Source organism: Apis cerana, linkage group LG12 (assembly GCF_029169275.1).
Source record: "Apis cerana isolate GH-2021 linkage group LG12, AcerK_1.0, whole genome shotgun sequence".
Classification (NCBI taxonomy): Eukaryota; Metazoa; Arthropoda; class Insecta; order Hymenoptera; family Apidae; genus Apis; species Apis cerana.
In genome coordinates this window covers 9121700-9142154 of record NC_083863.1, presented here as the reverse complement: position 1 = coordinate 9142154, position 20455 = coordinate 9121700, and the positions used below count along the sequence as shown (strand labels likewise).

The window sequence follows — 20455 nt, the reverse complement described above, 5'->3', positions numbered from 1 at the left end:
TGGATCCACCACGGGTTGTGCCTCGTCGTTTGCAACTCTTGATTATACCCGCCTTTTGTGCGTGGTTTAATGTTCATGCGCTAATTCTACGATCCGCTAATTCCACTCTGTCCAATTTTCTTCGTGTTAACGACGTTGCCTCGCGAAAATGAAATCGCTTCTGTCGTTTCGAAATACCAACAATCGACAATTGAAACGTTAAATTCACGCGGTATACACAAATTCTTTTTGTCTCACCATTATCTCGATATCGCGTGTATCGAGATAAATCGACATTAATGAAATTCAATTTTCTTGTCCTCTTGTAAAATTTCATTTTTGTCAGATTATATATATATATTTTTCTTTTTTTTACGCTCTGTATTCGTGTATTTTTCTCTTTCTCTCTCTCTCTTTTATTTCATTTTTCTAAAGGGACTTTTCATTTGATTGATTTCGCGTTGAATATTTTAAACTTCATCGTTATAAATTATTTTTAACGAAACACACGCGCCAATAAAACCGGTCTATTTCGCGAGTTAAAAAAAATATATATATATATATACACATGAATGGAAAAAAATTTTCGAATTTACCTCGCTTTAACAACGTGTTTTTTGACGTGTTACCTGTCAATGATACAAACAAGCTTTGAAACAATTAATTGGGGAAACGTCTAGTTATATATAAAATAAAATATCCCTGACGCGTAATAATAATAATTACACGGTATTAATTCAGATTTTCGTCGAAAATTTTCCGAAATCTCATCGCGTTGATAAATCGTGCAAGTATACAAAATACGTTCAACGTGTAACAGATAATTACACGCGCATACGTACGTCTGCTCCGACAAATGTTATTCTTCCGTCCGGGAAAATTTAATTTATAGCCAATGTTCGTTCGCGATTCGTTTTGTTCGAAAACAAAAATATATAAACAAGATCCTACGTCAATTAGGTTTGTATTTGCGATATTGACAAAGATGATATCGATAACATATCGTTAATCATTTTTTGTCGTAAAAAATAAAAATGTAGAAAAGCGTGTTTCAACGAAATAATTGCCTTTCGGCTTTAATTTACGAAATTTTTAACATCCCTAAAAGAGATTAGGAAGAGAATTTAAAATAGAAAAAGAAAAAAAGATAGAAATGCGAACGAAATGAAATTTATGAATCCCGTTATTATTCCTCTCGGATCAATCTGATTTTCGTTTGGTTAAACAGAGATTACCTCAGTGCTCTAAACGTCGCTCCGATTAATGTCCAATCGAGTTTATTGATTTAGCGGTGAAGCGGATTCTAGTTAAATCCGCCTTTAACTCGAAATCGCTATCTATTAATTGCGAAATCGTGGTATGAAATTTATCCTCCTGCTTTAGTCCAATTAAAAATAATCTTCGTAAACAGTAGTAAAAAGTTTATTTTGAATTAAAAAGGAAATAAATAAAATTTCTATTCCCCTCCTTTTGTTCCCTTCTGATTTGATTCGACCACCCTTTATTGCAACATCTCGATTCAAAACTCTGTCTTTGATCAACGATCGAAATGATTCACCGACATTTCGACCGACTCGACTTTTAACAAAATCTTCCTCTCACCGATCAGGTGAAGGGAAACATCTGACAAGTTTTCCTTCGATCGAATTTCATTGCGCGAAACACGCCTTTCCGCTCGACCCAAAAGCGTTCCATTTACAGGAAATAAGGGGAGCAAATATTAGAGTAAATTGAAAATTCTGTTGTCGTCCAGGGGAGAGGGGAGAGGAGGCCTTTTCGCGCGGGATCGTTAATAATCAGGAACAGAAAGCCCCGAAGATCCCGTTCCCTCCCCCCGTTTAATTGTTACGGTTTAACGAACCGTGCACCGCCGTTGCTTTTGCAACAGAAATACGCCATGTCGGCTGCCAACGACTACGTAGAAGTCGACGAACTTGGCGAATAAGTGGAAGGAAACTGTTGGGAACAGGGGAGGAGGAGGAGAGACAGTGGGTAGAGGGGATTGCCATTGTAAAGGGGATAACAGATTCGCGATAACTGGATCGACATCATCTTTTCAGAAGTAATAACAGTTTAACCGGCCAACTTTCGAACATCGAAACGTGTTCTAACTTATTTTTATCGATCGTTCGATACACTTTTTATAGTAAATGTCTCGAAATATCATCAAATAACAGGTGCGTGATAATATAGATGAGATACAGAACGAGAAATTCTTAAATTACTCCTTAAATTACGAAATAACAAACATCTATAACGACAAATAATTGTAAAAAATAATGAATAATTAATTGATATTGTTATTGAATACATATAAAAGGATAAAAATGAAAATTATTACCACGTTATTAGAACGCGTAGAATTTCGATCCGCACGCCTCGACGATCGGTTTGGAAATAAACTCCGCAAAAGGTCGCGCCGAGAATACTCGTACACGAACGATATCGAAAATAAATATTCGAATATAATTTCGAATATACTTTCATTGCGCATTTTTCAACTCGACTCGATTACCAGTATTTTATTTGTGTCGAATAAAAAACTATAAGTAGATTCCACTAATTTACAAAATATGTCTTTTCCACAACTTTAATTCGAGGATTAAAGTTTTCCTTACAAAAAAAAAAAAAAAAGAAAAGAAAGATACTTCACGATCAAAGCGAAAGTTCCAAGGATGGACCGCATTGGTCGAAACTAAATTTTCATTTTGCATCTTACTCGAACACGGGCGTAAATCTAATTAAACAAACTACTGCCGCCTGTCGCCAAACGAATTCGGAACGCCTCCCTCCTTCCCTCCCTCCTATTTTCCCCTTCCTCTTTCGCTCTCGATTCGTCAAATTTCACAGAGATCCTCTGTGAAATTGCTCCGTTTCGCGCAATGATGCCAAATCGATCCTTTTACGAGGAGACTTTTAAAATATGGAGTTTTTTTTTAATCTTATTTACACGCTCTAATGGTTAAATGATCGGTGGATGAAAGATGTTGTCCGAGAGAGAGAGAGAGAGAGAGATATTTGTCGACAATAATCGAGGAGAAAATATCAAAGTATCGACGGGAGCGAATCGACGTGATGTCCGACGCGAAGTAGCGCGACGGTTATTTAACGCGAAATCTATTTTGCATAACTCGATTCCAACGCCATCATCGGCCGGGCAAAACCGATTTGCCAAGTTTCAGTGGAGAGACGAGGAGACGAAGCGATGGAGGTATCGTGTCGTGTTCGAGGTCGGCCACCTTGGTTCGCGAACCACCACTGGAAAAAGGGGTGAATCGAGGGCTGACGATGAGGAGGAGGAGGACGACCGGACGAGCGATGATGAGTTGATTTACCGTCGCGTAAACCGACCTTAATCTCCGAGATTTGTGGCCCCGAAATTGCTCCTCCAAGTAGATCTCAGCGATCGTCTCTTCGAGAAATCTTCGAGAGATCCAAGTTTTTTCCCCACGGTTCCCCTCGTATCCCTTCTCGAATGTCTCGTAAAATCTCGTTCGGGATGGTGGGTTGAGGTTCGATTCGAGCGATTTAAAGCTTCGACGAGATGCTTGTTTTTATCATTTTAAAAGAATTCGCTGTTCAAAGTTGGAGAATGATTATGAAAAAATCGCGTTGGATCGATTTTTAATAAAGCTGGAAATTTGTCTTTCCGCTTTTTTATCTTTTTTCTTCTTTTTTTTTTTTTTAAATCCGATTAACACGGACACGAATCGAATAATACCGAAGTGAAGATTAATTTATTTAATTATCGTATCGTGTTTTCCATTTTTCAACGTAACGAAAAATCGTTGAAATTTCCTCAATTAAAAATCGTTTTTCAAACTGACGCTCGCCACCCCCTCCCCGATCTTTGGGCAAACGTGTAATCACCGATTGTAAAAAAAGAGAGAGAGAGAGAGGGGAGGAGAGTAGACACAGTACCATTTAAATCCATCCTTCGAAACGAGACGGGGAAATTAATTATTTTATTTGTATCATTGCATTCACGACTCTATCCGCGTGATACATTTCGCGCGTTAAAACGTGTCGTCCTGTAAAACGATTAAAGAATAACAAAAATGAACGATAGGTGTCTCCCTCGAGTTGCAAAAATTTATTAAAATCACTTCCATTCGAGTCGCGCTCGAATTTCAATTTTTTATTATTCATGGAGACGAAAAATCGAGGTGTTTCGCCTCGATTAATAAAACGAAGAGAGATAAAAAGGAAAGAATGGGGGAGGAAATGGCGCGATCTCTCTATGTACGCGATATCGCGATGTATATACATCGGATTTCGAGTATATCGCAGTTTCGTTACCGACCAGGATTATGGGCAATTAAAATTAAAAATCAATGGAACCGCGATCGATCTGCACTTCCGTTATTCTGTTGCTTGCGCGTTCGAAATCGTGAAAAATATTTATCGCTTTTTCGAAAGGAAACGCCACCATTAATCGCCACCCTTTCACGGTCGCATTAATTCGTCCGATTATGCATGACACCCCTCCACCGCCATTCGATAATGACTAATTAGTCGAATACACGCGGTGATGTAATGCAGTTTCTCTACACCTCCGACTCCACATAATTTATGCGGTTAATGCATGAGCCACGATTTACAACGCGATGATAATTATGGTCGGATATACGCGTGAGCGGGCCGCGAAAAATTTATGCGCCTCCCTTTTGCTTTAATACTCGATCCGTTTATTTTATATAAATATATATATATATATAGGATACGCGTGATTAACTTTCGAACGAGCGATTAAATATTCTCAGATACCCTCGATCGTGTTACACTTTTCATTTTTATGGATATTGGAGAATTGATTCTAAAATAATTGGTAAAATAACGATTTATTTTATACGTGGGAATGTATTTATTTATCGAGTGAATGGGTATAAAAAGGGAGGGTATTATTTGATTTATGGAGAGCGATTAATATGAAATTATCCATTGGATTATATCAAATATATCTGTTTATTTATTTTTGTAAAATATAATAAACGACGTTCCGTGAAACATCCTTTCTATATTTATTCTTCGATAATTATTAAATGATCGTTCAAAATATTTTTCCCGCTAAACGATCCGTGAATAAAAATCCGATCAAACTACACCCCCTCCCTCGCTCCCCCATTCTTCCTTTTTAACATCCATCGACGAAAATAACCACTTTTCCTCGCCACTTTTCACCAATATTTCACAGGATGGCTAATTGTTAAAAATAGTGGAAACGACCTTTTAACTTGGCTGACACTCCGTCATTAAGCCATCAAATACGGGACAAATGGCCGAATGAATCCATTTTCTGATCGCAAAAGGGGGATATGGCGGGCCAGAAAAGTCGCGCGAGTCGATTCGCCGTGGAAAAATGCAATGCATTCGTGAGTAAGTTGCACACACGAATATGGTACAGGTAATGCATGGATTTCCCATGTGTCACAAGATTGCTCTATTTTCCCTGGGCTTGAATGATGTACTCTTTTCCTTGCTCGGTTGGTCTGGAAAAAAGCTCTGGGGATTGGAAACGTAGAGAGTTACTCTCTCTCTCTCTCTCTCTCTTTCTCTTCTTTCCCCTCCCCTTTTCTCTGCTCTCCTCCTACTCGATAGTCGTGTTTTCCCTCTTATAAAGCGCAAACTTTTTCCGTCGAGCTCCCTTTTTTCGCATGCGCGCTCTTGTTTCGCTCGTAATACTTTTCCACGCAGCTTACCGGAAACCGAACGAGACCGCCGACCTTTCTCCTGGAATTAGGATCGTTTTATCGAAGGGAAGGAGGAGGAATCGAGACGAAACGATCTTGAGGGAAATTTTCATTTCACCAACGATTCGAATCGATCTTTGATGCGGACTCGTCGTTCGAGAATGAAGAAACGAAAAGATATATGGAGAAAGGTATACGGAGGAGGGAGAACGAACAAATTTACAATTTATTTTTACGTGAAAAATTAAAATATAGAAAGATTTTTCCCTTCGATCGAAAGGGTAAAAATATCTATAATTCTGGAAAGCTTCGTGTAACGTTAGCTTCAAAGTTACGCGCGAAAAGTTGAAATGGAAAGAAAAAAAAGAAGAGAGCGGAGAGGAAAAAAGAAAACAAACTGGCAGGGAAACAAGAAGCGGTAGGATAAATTAAACCGGTATAAAAATTAAGGACGCATAGCTGCAGTTCGAAAACTACATCTACCTCCCCTTCTCCTCCTCCTCGAGGAACACGGGCTAACGAATCGCCACTGCCAGTTAATATCCACCGACCACACTTCCCTCCCTTAAACACATCCTTGCCTTGAATTTTAACGTGGAGAGCCGCGTGCAACGGCTCCGCACTTCGCTCTGATTACGACGAAAATCGAGTTTCGTCCACTCTCGTCTGCGTCACGACTATGGTATACGAGGCCTCTCTCGCGTAAATATATTCGTACACTGAGAGAAATTAGCGATGTTAGGGAATATCATCTAATACCGGAGAAGTGCCAGGATTAATTCCACCCCAACTTGCACACATTAGCTGACTGTAGCTGTACCATCCTTTCTGACACCCTCCGCACTTTGTTCTTTCCCTCTCTTCCTTTTATTACTCTTGCGTTCCTCCAACTTGCGTTCGTCTTTCTTTGATTAACTTTTTTGTCCCGGATAATAATTAAGAGAACAACATAATAATTAAGAGAATATCTTTCAGAGAAATTTTTTTCAAACGTTGATATTTTTCGAGCTATCTCGTTTCGTTAAGTTTTTCAATTATTTGAAAGAAAATTTGCTCATCGGCATAAACATAATTTCTAAATTAGAAAACTCGATCGTATACGATCGCAAGGCTATGAATCAACTTTATTATATACGAAATTTCCCGACAAAAGATGGAATATTAATTCGGCGAGAGAAATTTACATATTATCTTTTTCCCTGATTTTTCTTCCTTTTTTTCTTTTTTTCTTTTCACTGTATCTTGTAATATTACATTACATGCTACTACGTGTGTGCGAAAACACGAGGCGAAAATAGACGGTGGAGAAAATTGGAAATCAGTGGGAAATTGCGTATACAAGCGTATATACATCGCGCGTTCATATAACCGAGATTATCTCGTGGTGTTATTATGTCATCCGGGAAAGTAGGATTTAAGAGTCGTCGTTCGCGTCGCGGCCGGATCACCGACCGACGTGAATCGCGTACCACCGTTTCTTTCGCGTTATACCCTCACCCTCTCCCCGGAAATATGTATATGGGGTATATGGGGTATATGAAAATGAATTTTTTTACACGGGATGTATAAATCTTGTGGCGGATCTAGAAGAAGCTGGGAGGGGAAGAAGGGATGTTAAAACATTTCTCGGTTAAATAATATTTACGAGTTTTGGATGGGACGTGGTTGTAAATTATTCCATCGGAATCCTGATCGTGATCCTCGTAAAAATATCACTTTGAATACTTTCCATCGATTTCTTATTTCTCGTCGAATAACAGCTCGACTAATTCGAGTGAAAAAAAAATTAATTCGTAGGAAAAAAGTCGTTGCTTAAACTCTCGAGAAAGAGAAATTCTGTCAATCCTCTGGTTTTAATTGTAACCACGAGAATTATTATATATATTTTTTTTTTACGACGTATATATTTTCGACTCTCTTGATTCCTCTTGCAATTTTACACCCCCGTGCACACTAATTTTATTCCTCTTTGCGTCCCGTTTTCATCCCATTCGCGATTACACGCGTGCTCCAAAGAAGAAAAAAGAAGAAAAAAAAACAGAAAAGAAGAATCGCGATTCTTTCGTTCGGTATGAGAAGAAGAATAAATGAAAAAATTCAAAGTTAAAGAAAGCAGGTCCTTTTTTCTTTTCTTTTCTCTTCTTTTTTTAGAAATTCTCGCAAAGAGGAGGAAACTCGTCATCGACACGCAAATTGAACCTGGCAACGATCCATCCAATGTCCATTCGTTCCCTCTACCGCCTTTGTCCGCCATGGACGCGGTTCCGACGACGACGAAAACTTTGAAAGAAAGTGGTATACTCGTGGGAACGAGTATGATTATTGGTGTATCGCTTTGTGTTCTTCCTTCGCGATGCAACGTGGAACGGATCGCTCCCGCTTTGAACGGAAACGCGACTTAACCTTCGGGGCATGCTCCTCTTCGACAATGAAACTCCCTCGTGATTCTCCACTCAACCGTCTCTATTTCTCTTATCCTTTTTTCTTTTTTTTTTTTACGATACACATTTCTCTTTGCAAGATTCGAGGAAAAAACACGCACCTTTGAATGCATTTAACATTCCCTCCTCCTTCCCAAAAAATTTAGGCAAGAATTTAGCAAAATTTAGCAAAGAATTTAGGCAAGGTTTTCTCTGTATACTCGAAATTTGAATTCGATTCATAGATCGGTTGGGGAGGATCGCATCAATCTGAGAGGGGCGCCGATGCGCGCAACTGTCCACAAATCATCGCATCTGTTGCTGCGGTTTTCGAAATACGCGGCCCTCCTCCTGCTCCTCCTCCTCCTCCTCCTGGTAAATGGAGGTGGGCGGAGGCGTTTCAAATTAGATCACGACGTCACCCATAACAAATTGATGGCCACGAAAATCAAATAGAATTTATGGGCTCACGTTCATTACATGGGATGGGTCGAAAACTAACCAGACCTATCCGCGTTTACAACCGCGTGTATTCGTCAAACAAACTCTTGAATTTTAATCGTATCGAATATAAAATGATACTTGTCATTGAATTGCTTTGCGTGAATCGTAAGAGACGAGAGGAGATTAAATTAATTACAATTAGAGGTGATTTTTGTTTTAATATAGATAGCAAGGAGATTGTCTTCTTTTCTTCTTTTTTTCTAATTGATGATTTCACGTGACACGATTGAAAGAGCCACTTTCTCTGTTTTAAGAGAGATTCTCAAGAAAAGAAGATATAACAAGACTCTTCTAAGGACAAGGCTGAAAGAGTCTCGAGTGGCTCGACGATTTCTTTTGAAATCGCACCACTATTTTCCCCCCAGCTTCAAACGAGGGAAGAGATTGGGAGGAAAGAGTAAGGGAGATTACCTCGAGGAGATAATAAGAATGAATATCGCGCGAGAAGTAGATACCGCGATGGTAAAGTAAAAACAAGGAAGCGCGAGACATCGATGCACGAATGAGATTAAAAAAAAAAAATGTTTTCAAGCATTCGTAGTATCGAGCCCTATAATAGGATAGAACAATGGACAAGTTTGAGAAGGGTTTGTTCTTAAGAAAATCGCTTAGCGAATTCCTTCGTTGGACGAAATGAAAGCGCCTTTTTTGCGCCTCGTCGCAAAAAAAAAGAGAGAAAAAGATTACAATCGCGAACGAATACAGAGGACAGGATTTAATCAAGCATTTTAAATAAATCAATCTAAGGAAACAAAAGTGGCTTTTCGTCCACTTCTTTTAACTTTGTAAAAAAGAAGAGGAAAGAAAAAGAACCACGATGTCCTTTCATCGATGAAAAGAATATCTTCGTTTCAACTACTGTACCGCGTACAATTCTTTTCCTTCGCGTATTATTTGTCGAATACTTTCAAAAATCAAAGAGACGTCCCAATGTGTATTAATGTAATTCCAACGAAACGGAGGAATGGAAAGGAGAATTACTTAAAAAAATTAAAAAAAATTCTTCCTCCCTGTTACAAATTTATCGGGAAACTTCATCGTTGTGTATATAAACTCAGAAAAAAATTATGGCGCATAAATTTATAAACCACTCGCTTGCTTATCTATCTACCATCCCTTCCCCCTTCCCGTATTCCATCCATATACACGAAACGGCGAAGAAAAAGCAACGAGCATTCTGACTCGCGGGCAAAACAAAGTCTGGCCCGCGACACGTGGATGACGAACAACACCCCTTTAAGAAGAAGGGGAAGAGGAAGAGGAAGAAGAGGCCGATACAATTCGTGGCTAGTTATTATTCGATCCGTCAAGCAGAGATGAAATATGATAATCGTTATTCGCGCCACGCCCGGTTTATCATATTTCCTCGGTCGCCATTATCATAATGGCGTCGTAGCGTGCACGAGATCGGGCCACGTTCGACCCGGCCGAGAGGGGCCCGCTTGTTCCCAACCCGCGAGATTGATGCGGCTTATGAGCCCTCCAACGAAATTCGACCTCGTTCATCCAAGCGTATTGCATTGTACGTTGCTCGTCTCGCGATCCATACGTCAATTATATAAATTAGACTTTACGATCGGGACGATACATATGATCTTGATGATTTATGGCTGCGTTACGCGTGGATGGATGATTCCGTGGTTGACTCTCGATGGAATTAACGAGGGGAAGAGGAACGGAACGATTTGTCGATTTTTATCGCGAATGTAAAAATTCGGATTTAAATAATCGTATGTACCACTGTTGCAACTGTATACAAAGATGAAAAGTGGAAGATGAGAATTCTCCCTTCCATCTTCTCCTCTCTTCTCTTCGTTCTGTGTATATATTATACCTCGAAACGAATGAAATTAGTTTCTTCAAGAGTGAATAAAAAAAAAGAGTTTTGATCAAATATTGTGACAAAGATCCTTTCCGTAAGCGGGGTGTAAAAAGAAACGGGGGAGGAGGGGGAGGAAAAAATGGAATTCTGTTTCGACGGGAGTGAACACGAGATACGCGAGGATTTGCTGTTGGAACAAAAGAAATGATTACGTAAACCGGGGGAAAGGATGCAATTCCCTAATTGTCGAGATGTAATTTCACAAGAATCGAGTCACGGTTTATCGAGTTACAAAGGAGGAGGAGCGAAATTCAGAGCTCGATGGGACGATATAATAAATTCGCGAGAGACCGCGAGTACCTACCACACGCGGTTCCTCATTCGATTCTACCAACAAACTGCATTACACCCCGCAACGTTCGCGCGGATAATGAACCAATTTTCTCTAGAATTTAATTTGTTGCAGAACAGTCGCTCGTAAGCCTGTTTCTCGTTTTTCGCGTGCCGTTGCTCGCGAAGTAATCGCGGACGCCTGTAACGAACTAACCTGAAATTCGGTTTCCGCGTATAATGTTCAACCCCTTTTACGCTCCGGTCAAAAATATATACATATATATTATATTTACTCGTATACGAATAGCGAAAGAACGAAAAGGAATGGGGAAAAAACGATAAAAATCGAGAAGAATCGGATCATTTTATCGAAAAGATTTTAATTATTTTTTGGACGAATCCCATAGGGATATTCGTCTCTAAAATCCATCGAGATTGATTCGACGATAAAAATAAAAATTGAATTTTAAAAGTAAAAAAAGGGAAAAGAGAAAAAAATTAGATTGCGACGAAGAATGGAAGAATTTTTATTCGAATGATTTCACGAACGTGACTCACTTTTGTAATAGGAAAATATCGAACGTCGGATTTGACAATACGGTTACTAATGGAATATTGTGGTACACGTTCTCACTTTTCGACCAGGAATCCATTTCACCCCCTCCCCTTAACTCTCTTCGTTCCTCTTCTGGAACTGGTTGCAGGTACAGCTCGATACTTTCCAAGCTTTTTGCGCGGAAACTTTTGTTCATTTACGATACAACCAGACTGTCGGCTACTTCTCGTTATCCGTTACATACCCGGCACAATTACCAGGAAAAGTTTGGTAAAAAGCGATAGGGATAGGTTCGAAAGAAAATTTCTCGACTTTCTCCTTTTTTTTTTTCGTTGTTGTTGTAGACGAACGATCTATTTGGAATCGTGGGCTAAATATAGGGAAATTTGATTGGAAGGAGAGAGGAAAGGTAATCTTGCGTTGTTTGATTAGTCGATAAATCGATAAAACGGTAAAACAAGGGTGGAAGCGATTAATTTGAATATGCTGCAATTTCGTGTGGTGTGCGCGTAAGCTTTTATTTAATTTCGGGATTGTTTTCGCTTGGAAATTATTATCGTGGAGCATCCAATGCGGATTATTAAAATGGTTTTTGCAAAAAAATTTTTCATTATCGTTTAATGTGAATTTTTATAAATTTCTAATGAAATTTTTTTCCTTGTATATTTTTCTTCCTTTCTTCCTTTCTTTTCTTTCGGCGTTTGAAAATTTCTTTCGAGGGCAGAATTTAATCAACTTTCGTGTTTGTCTCATAAATCTTAAAGCACCGTTCAATCCAGCGCTATAATTGTCTCCCTGTCGCTTCGTGTCGCCACACGTATCCTGGCAGGAATGCAGATTAAAATTCACCGGCAATGCGTTCGAGATTAGCTGCTGTTTCGATACCGCGGAAATTTACGATCCGTATGAAATCGAGCGGGGATTAAAACTAAAGACAGTGAAGAATTTTCGCAATGTATTCGAGGAATATGAATCACGAAGGAGAGAAAGAGAGAGAGACGAACGTTTTGAATTTAACGATTACGCGGTAAAGTTGAAAAATTCGAGAAGGGGGAAATTAACGGTGTAAAGAAATAGGATAGAAAGATTCTACAAAGGGAATCAATTCCATGGAGTTGAGGGATAAAGGAAGAAATCGTAAAGAAAGAGCGTAAAAAGTACGAAATATTTTCGTGCTTTTTATTCTTACGCGAGTTTTTACGACTCGACGCGAATATTTCAAAGTGTTGAAAAATGTTGTCTCGATACGATTCGTATCATCTTGCTATACCAGACGAATTCGAAGAATTAAAATTAAAATCGTTTTCTGGGACGAGGTGGAAATTTCGAGGCATTAAATCTTCACGATAAAGTCGATGAAGGCGCGCTTTTACGCGTCTTCTCGATCATATTACAACTTACGAGCCCGTTGAAACGAGACACGCGTTCCATAAATTAAACACCTTTCCCCTTCGTATACCTTCCTTGTTTTCTACTTAATTAAACCTCGATAAAACCACTCCCGAATATTTGCACGTAAAATAATTTAAAAAATAGATAATGGAACAGCATTTTAAGATAATCCTTTCTCTTAATCATTTTCAGCATCGAAATCGAACCTAGTCGTGGACATCGAGCCAAAACGACCGACGGCCGTCCGATTGGGCGAGAGCCTGCAAATTTTGTGCAGAGTGGGTAGACCGCTTCGGGTGTGCCGCGTCGAGATACCTGGGGAGGAAGGTGGAATAGTGCTGTCGAAGGGACAGCCGCCCGAAGACGGCATCGAGTATTACGGCGAGGGAACGGAGGCGGGCCAATGCGGTGTTCGCATAGCCAAGATCAAGGAAAGCCACGATGGAATATTCAAATGCACCCTGACCACGACCGACAGCCGATCGGAGGAGCAGGCATCCATGAGGATCATCGTTGCCAGTGCGTATCCAATATAGATAATATTATCTATCCTCGTAATCACCGATAATAGAACGACATACGTCGATTTTTAATTTGATTCGAGTCGAGTTGAAACGAGTCGAGCTAATAATTAAAAGACGTTAACCCGTCGTTAACCCGCTCGTAATTAATCGTCGCCGTTTTTACGTCGAGGTTTCCCTTTTCGAGAAATTAATGAGAAAATCGGTGTGAAACTTCGTGACGTTACTTGCCCGAGGAAAGTATATCCCCCCGTGAATGTGAAAAATATAACCGTCGTCGTTGTCTACGTGTGTGGGAGAATTCGAGAACTAATTAATCTTCGTTAAGAGAATTGCTTACGCGAGAGAGGTGGGTGGGTGGAGGGGGAGGTACGCGAAAGGAAATTACTGTTTTCAGATAAAGTCGATAGAGATAAATGATGAAAACGGGCTATGACCGAGAGAGAGAGAGAGAGAGAGAGAGATGTTTCGAAACGAATTTAAATAAAGATCTGCAAGTTTTTTCCTCCTCGATGGCGAGAGGATTAACGAGATTCGACGCGCGTTTTTAAAGCTCGACTCTAGATGCGAAAATTCAACGTTCCGTTGTTGCGGAACCGAAGCGAATAATTAATGCTTGGAACTCGATTTACAGAACCGCCGAATAATCCAGAGCTTCACACTAGTCAAGGATCGGATGGAAGAAATATATATAGGAAGGGAGAAAAATTGGAAGTGAGTTGCAGCGCGCCAGGCGGACGTCCAGCGGCCAACGTTTCTTTGTTCCTCGGTAATTAGTCGTGCGGGGGAGGATGGGGGAAATTTTTGATCAACTTTAATTCTTTCCCTTCTTTTTCTTTCCAAATATAAACTTATAACGCGTTCCCTCGTTTCGAAACGTTAGACGACGAACCAATCGGCAACGAGGAAAGGCCAACGATTTACGACTCGAACGTGGACGATAATTCACTGGCCGTGCAAAATGCATCGCGCGCCTTGGACTGGACCGACAACGGGAAAGTTCTTCGATGCGTCGCCGGTCACATCGCCCTCGACCGGCCTAAAGAAACCACCATGCAACTGCAGGTCTACTGTAAGTGATATATGGCTCGAAATAATTTCGATGGACTTTTCTGCAAATAACTTCTTCGTTCGTTCTCTGATCGTTTCGTTGTTTTTTTCTTTTCTTTTTCGCTTTTTTTCTTAATTCTCGAGACGGAGCAGAGGCGACGAATGAGTTTTTAACTTTCGAAGGTGGTTTTCTTTTTTTTTTTTTTTTACGCGCACCTATGAACTTTTGAAAAAAAAGATGAAAAGGGGAAAATTGTTTTTATTAGATCCTCCTCAACCTCAGCCAACGATTGAACGATTTGGATACGTAATTGGACGGCAGGGAATCGTGAACGTGACCGTTTACGCGAATCCTAGGCCGCGTTTTTTATGGCGTGTGAACAATGAGATAATCAACGAGGGACGTCCGGATGAAAGCAATCGACTCGAAACTTCGACCGCTGTGGATCTGGTAAATTGTTCGATTAATTCTTACGATTTAAATTTTATATTTAAAGTATTATTATTAACAATCGATTGCCTTTTCAGAAACATTAGGTATTTATATACCTCGCGTATGATTGATCAAATTCAATTAGTGTTCAGTTAAATAAATCGAGAAATTGTGTACCTTATGTATCTTATCTTAAAAATTTCTCGTTCAATTCATATTATGAATAAAATATTCCTCTACTTAAGAAAGATCGATCGTCGGACTATGAAAATTCTGAGCTGATTCGAACGGTGCTCGAACTGCTCGAATGATAAATTGATATTGAATTTCATCGACGGTGATTAAAAACTTCCAACGAAAATAAGGAAACAACGCGAAAAATTAATTCGTTGAAAAGGCAGAGGTTGAATTATCGATAGAAAGTACGATGGAATAAATATTGAAACGTATAATTTGATAAAGAGAGAGAGAGAGAGAGAGTTTTCTCGTAAAAAAAAAAAAGAAAAAAGAAAAAACAAGGAAAGAGTAAATTGGAGAACGGAACGATCGACGATGAAGGGTCGAAATGAAGGAGAATAAAGAGCGAAGGTAATGGAACAAAGATTCTACATTCCAGAGCATCGATTTTCGCCTTGTGCACTTAGGCGGTTTTTATACATTCGCGTGACTCGCAAAGTTCCTCTCTCTAATCAAACAGCTTTAATGAAATTCCACTCGATTCAGATGCTACAATTCGTTCGGTGAAATCATCCGAGATAATACATCGGCTATCGGTGTCGAAACTTATTTTGCGCACAACAGTGGGGGAAGAAATGTTCCGGAAGAATTAGAAATCTCCTCCTCTCTCCTTCGAACAATAAAATTATTCTTGTTGATTTGACTTGATATAAGATATCTATCTAAATTTTATTTAAAAAAAGGAAGTTTCGTAAAATATCGATAATACAATTCTCTTATAAAAGAGTTCGAGATACCTCGAACCTCTTGATCCAGGGGGAAAGAATTACAATAATAATGGGATCGAAGAATAACGTTGCGAAGCGAAACGAAATATCACGATTAAATTAAAATTCGTGGAAATATCGGCTCGCGAAATTCGTTCAAATTGAATGTGTGTATATATATATAAAATATCGAGAGATTGAAATCAAAGTGTCACTTAAACGTGAACAGCACTTGACCTCCGGTCATTGGAAAAACGAAGTAGAAAACATTTCGAAACAATGCTCGACAAGTTCGATACCGCGAAAGGCTCTAAATGAGCATCGTTGCGGAAGAAACCAATAAAAGGACGAAACGACCTGATCGAAACCGCTTGGCGAACAGCATAGCATGAACAGCCCTCAAAAGGCCATCTGGGAACTGGCAATCGAACTGGTATCGATGAATGCGAATCAATTTTCAATTGGAAAGGCAATTGATATCGGCGAAACTTGCACTCTTTTTCCCTTGTTCTTTCTTTCTTTCTTCTTTTTTATTTTTATTTATTTATTTATTTATTTTCTTCTTTTTTTACTGTTTAAACAACACATTGATCCAGAAACGCGTTGCACGAGAATTTTTATACACGGTGAATAATAATCGGTTTTAAGGTTGAGGACGTGCGGTTTCTTTGATAAGGAATTTTAAACGATATAAAGGAATTCGTAATCTTGTAGGGAAGAGGAGCGTGGAGCGTAATCCTGACGATCGACAGTGTGCAAAAATCCGACACGGAGAAGGAATATATCCTGGAAGCCCGCAACGGCGAAGGAGCTTACGAATATCGTATCATTTTGTCGACAGCCACAGAACCTGCAGGTAAAGCCATCGAGACCCATCTCCTACGGGTTACGATTCGATATAATCGTAAAATTCGCTTGATCTCACTGTGCACAAGAGTAGCAACTTTATTTGCGTTAAAACATCGTGACATAGAAAAGAAAAAAAGGAAAAGATAGAAATAGAATTTCACTCGCGATACGATAATTTCGAAAAAGCAGCCTTATGGAATTTATCTCAAAGAAAAGAGAGAGAGATAAAAATATAACGTTACAAACGTTAAGAATTAATTTTTTACACTCGCGTATAACGTGGATATTAACGATGATCGAATATCGTCGTATTAACGAGAACGAATAAAGACCGATTTGAAATTCATTGGTAGCTGTCGATCATTCTGTTAGTTTTCGCACTTGGCGCGTTCGTCACCAGCATTTCATCCGATCGAGCATACTCACCACCTGTCTATCGGTTCACGTCATACTCGTTGTCACTTTCACGTATTGTACCATCGCGCGATGGCCGTCATTGCCGATTACACCGAATATACGAATTAGAATTATTATTATTATTATTACTTCCCTTCCCCCCCCCTTTTTCTCTTTTATCGTTTTATCTCCATCTATCTCATATCCGCTACGTATTTCTAATCATATCGATTACCTTCACCGCATGCTCTCACGCAGGGCCGTTCGGTCACTTCTATGGTAAGCTCTCCGAACACATGCACGCACTAGGTAATGTCATTCTTTCAAATTATTATACGTAAGTAGTTCGATGTAGTTCTCCGCGCGTCGAGTTCCGTAAAAATAAACAAATGAGTAAATAAATCTTCGAATCGAAAAATTGCCACGCGGGTAAACAATTTTTCATCCCTGTATCCGTTTCCTTCTCGATGTTTTCTCAAATTTATTTATTAAATAATGGAAGAAAAAAAAAAAAAGAAAGAAATTAAATAAATATCGATACTTTTCGACCGGTTTGAAAAATCGAGACGATTTTATACGTGTATGCTATATATTTCGTCAAATGTTTAAACTGTCTCAAAGCAAATTATCTCGTTGTTTGTTCAAAGATCGTACAAAAAGTACGCGTAAACCGTATCCCGGACACGTTTTTTCCAGATTTTTTAAACCGGTGTCATGAATTCGCGCGAAAGTCGAATGATAGATTCACGAAAGAATCAAAATGGAACTCCGCGCTACGAGACACGGTTATATGTATACATATGTGTGTGTGTGTGTGTGAGTATGTATGACGTTTGTTATTGATACTAACTGCAAACATGAATGGCAGATCTGTATTTTTCGAATAAACATGACTAAATTTCTGCTCGATCGCCTCTACGTGAATCAACGCTTTTTTCGATATTGAACACAGATTTCGCGCCACCGATTTCTTTGCACGCGTATCTGCATAAAGAATAATCCAAAATTTTTAATGTCAACTTGTTAAATGTTTGAAATGAAAAGCTTCGATCGCTTGTTGATCATTGTTACTATGTATAATGTATACATATTACATATACATGTATACATGTATATTTTTTTAAAAATATGCTCTGCATTCATGGCTCTGCTTCGTATATTAATTACCGATTCAACATTTTTTTCAACATAGATCGATACAAGACACCGCGACACTATGATTTCCATCGTACATGTATTCAAGATTAATTGAAATCGTGTCTTGAAAACGCTAAAGCTTACCTTCATTTCTTGAACGATAGATTCGTTATACATTCGTGTTAAATAAATATATAACTGGCGCATGATTTCTAATTCAATATCTTTTCGATTCGATTTTTCCTCCAATATTTTCATATAAATGTACGTATCTTCTTCGTGATATTTGAAGACAGACAAAATCACGGGGAAGAATTATTTAATTGATAATCGAGCGTATAATCGAGTATTTATTACATTTATTCAATATTTATTCGATGTGGATGAATTGCAAAAAAAAAAAGAAAGAAAAAAAGGAAAAGAAAAAACGTCAATGTGGCTTTCTACGAAATTTCAGGCGTCGATTTAGATGCTGGTTCTATCATCGGAATCGTGGTCGGTGCCCTGGTGCTACTTCTCATCGTTTTCATACTAATTTTTGCCCGTGCGACCGGACGTTGGTGCTTCGCAGGTGAGTGTCACATTTTTCCAATTAATTCGCACTAAAAGTAATTGGAACACGTGCCACGCGGTATCCCCCATCCTTTTTTTGGCGATTTTTCGTGTACTTTATTACACTTTGATTAATTGACACGATTAAATTAAACGAGAAAATAAGTGAAATAGACGAATTAATAAAAAAAAAAAGAAACGAAAATTAATTATAATTAGAATCAATCGTTCGTTTACCGTTAATTATTAATTATAGATAACGCCATAAGATATTTATTTTTATATCGATGAATAGGATATTTACTACAGATACTTTTGTCGTTAAAAAAAAAAGATATCCATAATAAGAAACTTATATAACGTCGTATAACGATGATTTTTAATCGGACAAAATGATGTGGTCGTGCGTGTACGTAGATGGCGAACGATATTTCCTAGCTGTACTCTTAAAATCGTAAAATTTTAAATGTCTCATATTTTTTTTACATATCTATATATTTGTATGTATACAAATGTCTTGTGTGTTGTGCCGCTACCGATAGGACAGCATGCAAGTCGGGCCAAGTAAAGAATAAGGAGAAACAGCAACAATTACCTTGCGATTCCGTACTCTAGGCATGACACTGTCCAGGGGTAAGTCACCTCAGGCAGCAAAAAAAAAAAAAAAAACAAAAAAAAACAAAAAGCAATCCCCATTTTTTTCAACAAAGTGTATTGCTCGTTTATCCTCGTCTCATCAAACAGCTCGCCATTTCTCTCATATCCGTGATGTCTGATCATTCTTTTTTCTTTTTTTTTTTTTTCAATTTAAAATCACTCTTATATTACGATCGTGCACCTGGTCTTGGCTAATCGGTGAGAAAACGGTTATAACGGTTTATCTCTTGAATGCGAAAATATCTCGACGTCGGAGGAATGATTTCGAGCGTTGCGAAATGATATTTGCCCGAAATGTGAAACGAACATTTTAATATCGAGTAAAACGACCGTGGAGAGGAGTTTAAGAATTTGGTGATATTAAAATTTACGATATAATCTGAAATGTTCTATATATATATATATATGTACTATCGTCATGGTAAATTCTATAAAAATAGAAATTGTTTCAAAGTTCGTTCGAGAACGAGTGAGAGCTCTATCGATTGATCTCGATCGATTCTATTTTTTTCCCATTCGTCTGCGCGCGATGAATAAATAAAAAAAAAAAAAGAAAAGAAAAACTCCTGGATAACATTTAGCGGAGAAAGTTCGATTATTCGTATCAAAAATCTGGCGTGTAATCGATAACCGCGTGACGAATGAACAAATCGGAATTTCATTGTTCGGAACGATTCGTTTATCGGCCTATGATTGGCAAACACATTTATTTTTGACGATGAATATTCATATTTCTTTTTTCTTTATTTTTTTTCTTTTTTAATCGTTGTATTCAACCGATCGATCATCTAATGGCAAGATTACGTTTAAAATAATCCTAATAATAATACAAATAATGGAACGTTTAAATAAATCCAGAATACGATAATTTCTTTCTCCAATAATCGTTTTTGATCCTAAGTTTATTTTTTTTCATTTTTTATCATTTTATATAAAACTAGTTAGAGAAGGATATCTCCATTATTTTAATTCGACGAATATTATTGAGAGAATGAATAAGAACAATTGTGAAATATTAAATATTATAAATATTACGAGATTTGGTTTCATTCAATCACGCGCATACATATCATTCGTGCATGCACATTGTGCTTAGTCTCACAGCATGTACTAATACGATGCCTAATTTATGCTCTATTATTATTCGCCCAGTGTTTTTCAAATTCTTTCCATCCAAAAAAAAAAAAAGAGAGAGAGAAATACAATTTAGGGAAGAAAAA

The 20455-nt window shown here is 38.3% G+C and overlaps 1 protein-coding gene across 6 annotated transcripts in view; it reads left to right on the top strand.

The window, feature by feature from the left end:
- Window positions 1-20455, top strand: part of LOC107998375 (fasciclin-3) — a 295808-nt gene that overhangs the window by 263194 nt on the left and 12159 nt on the right. For 3 of the 6 annotated variants that reach the window (XM_062083099.1, XM_062083097.1, XM_062083101.1), the window contains exons 2-8: window positions 12889-13215; window positions 13852-13986; window positions 14101-14289; window positions 14534-14718; window positions 16359-16500; window positions 17148-17198; window positions 18484-18597. In XM_062083099.1, coding sequence (XP_061939083.1) covers window positions 12889-13215; window positions 13852-13986; window positions 14101-14289; window positions 14534-14718; window positions 16359-16500; window positions 17148-17198; window positions 18484-18597 — 1143 coding nt within the window. The remainder of the gene's footprint in view (window positions 1-12888; window positions 13216-13851; window positions 13987-14100; window positions 14290-14533; window positions 14719-16358; window positions 16501-17147; window positions 17199-18483; window positions 18598-20455) is intronic. The other 3 variants (XM_062083100.1, XM_017057622.3, XM_062083102.1) reach the window with 1 other exon arrangement.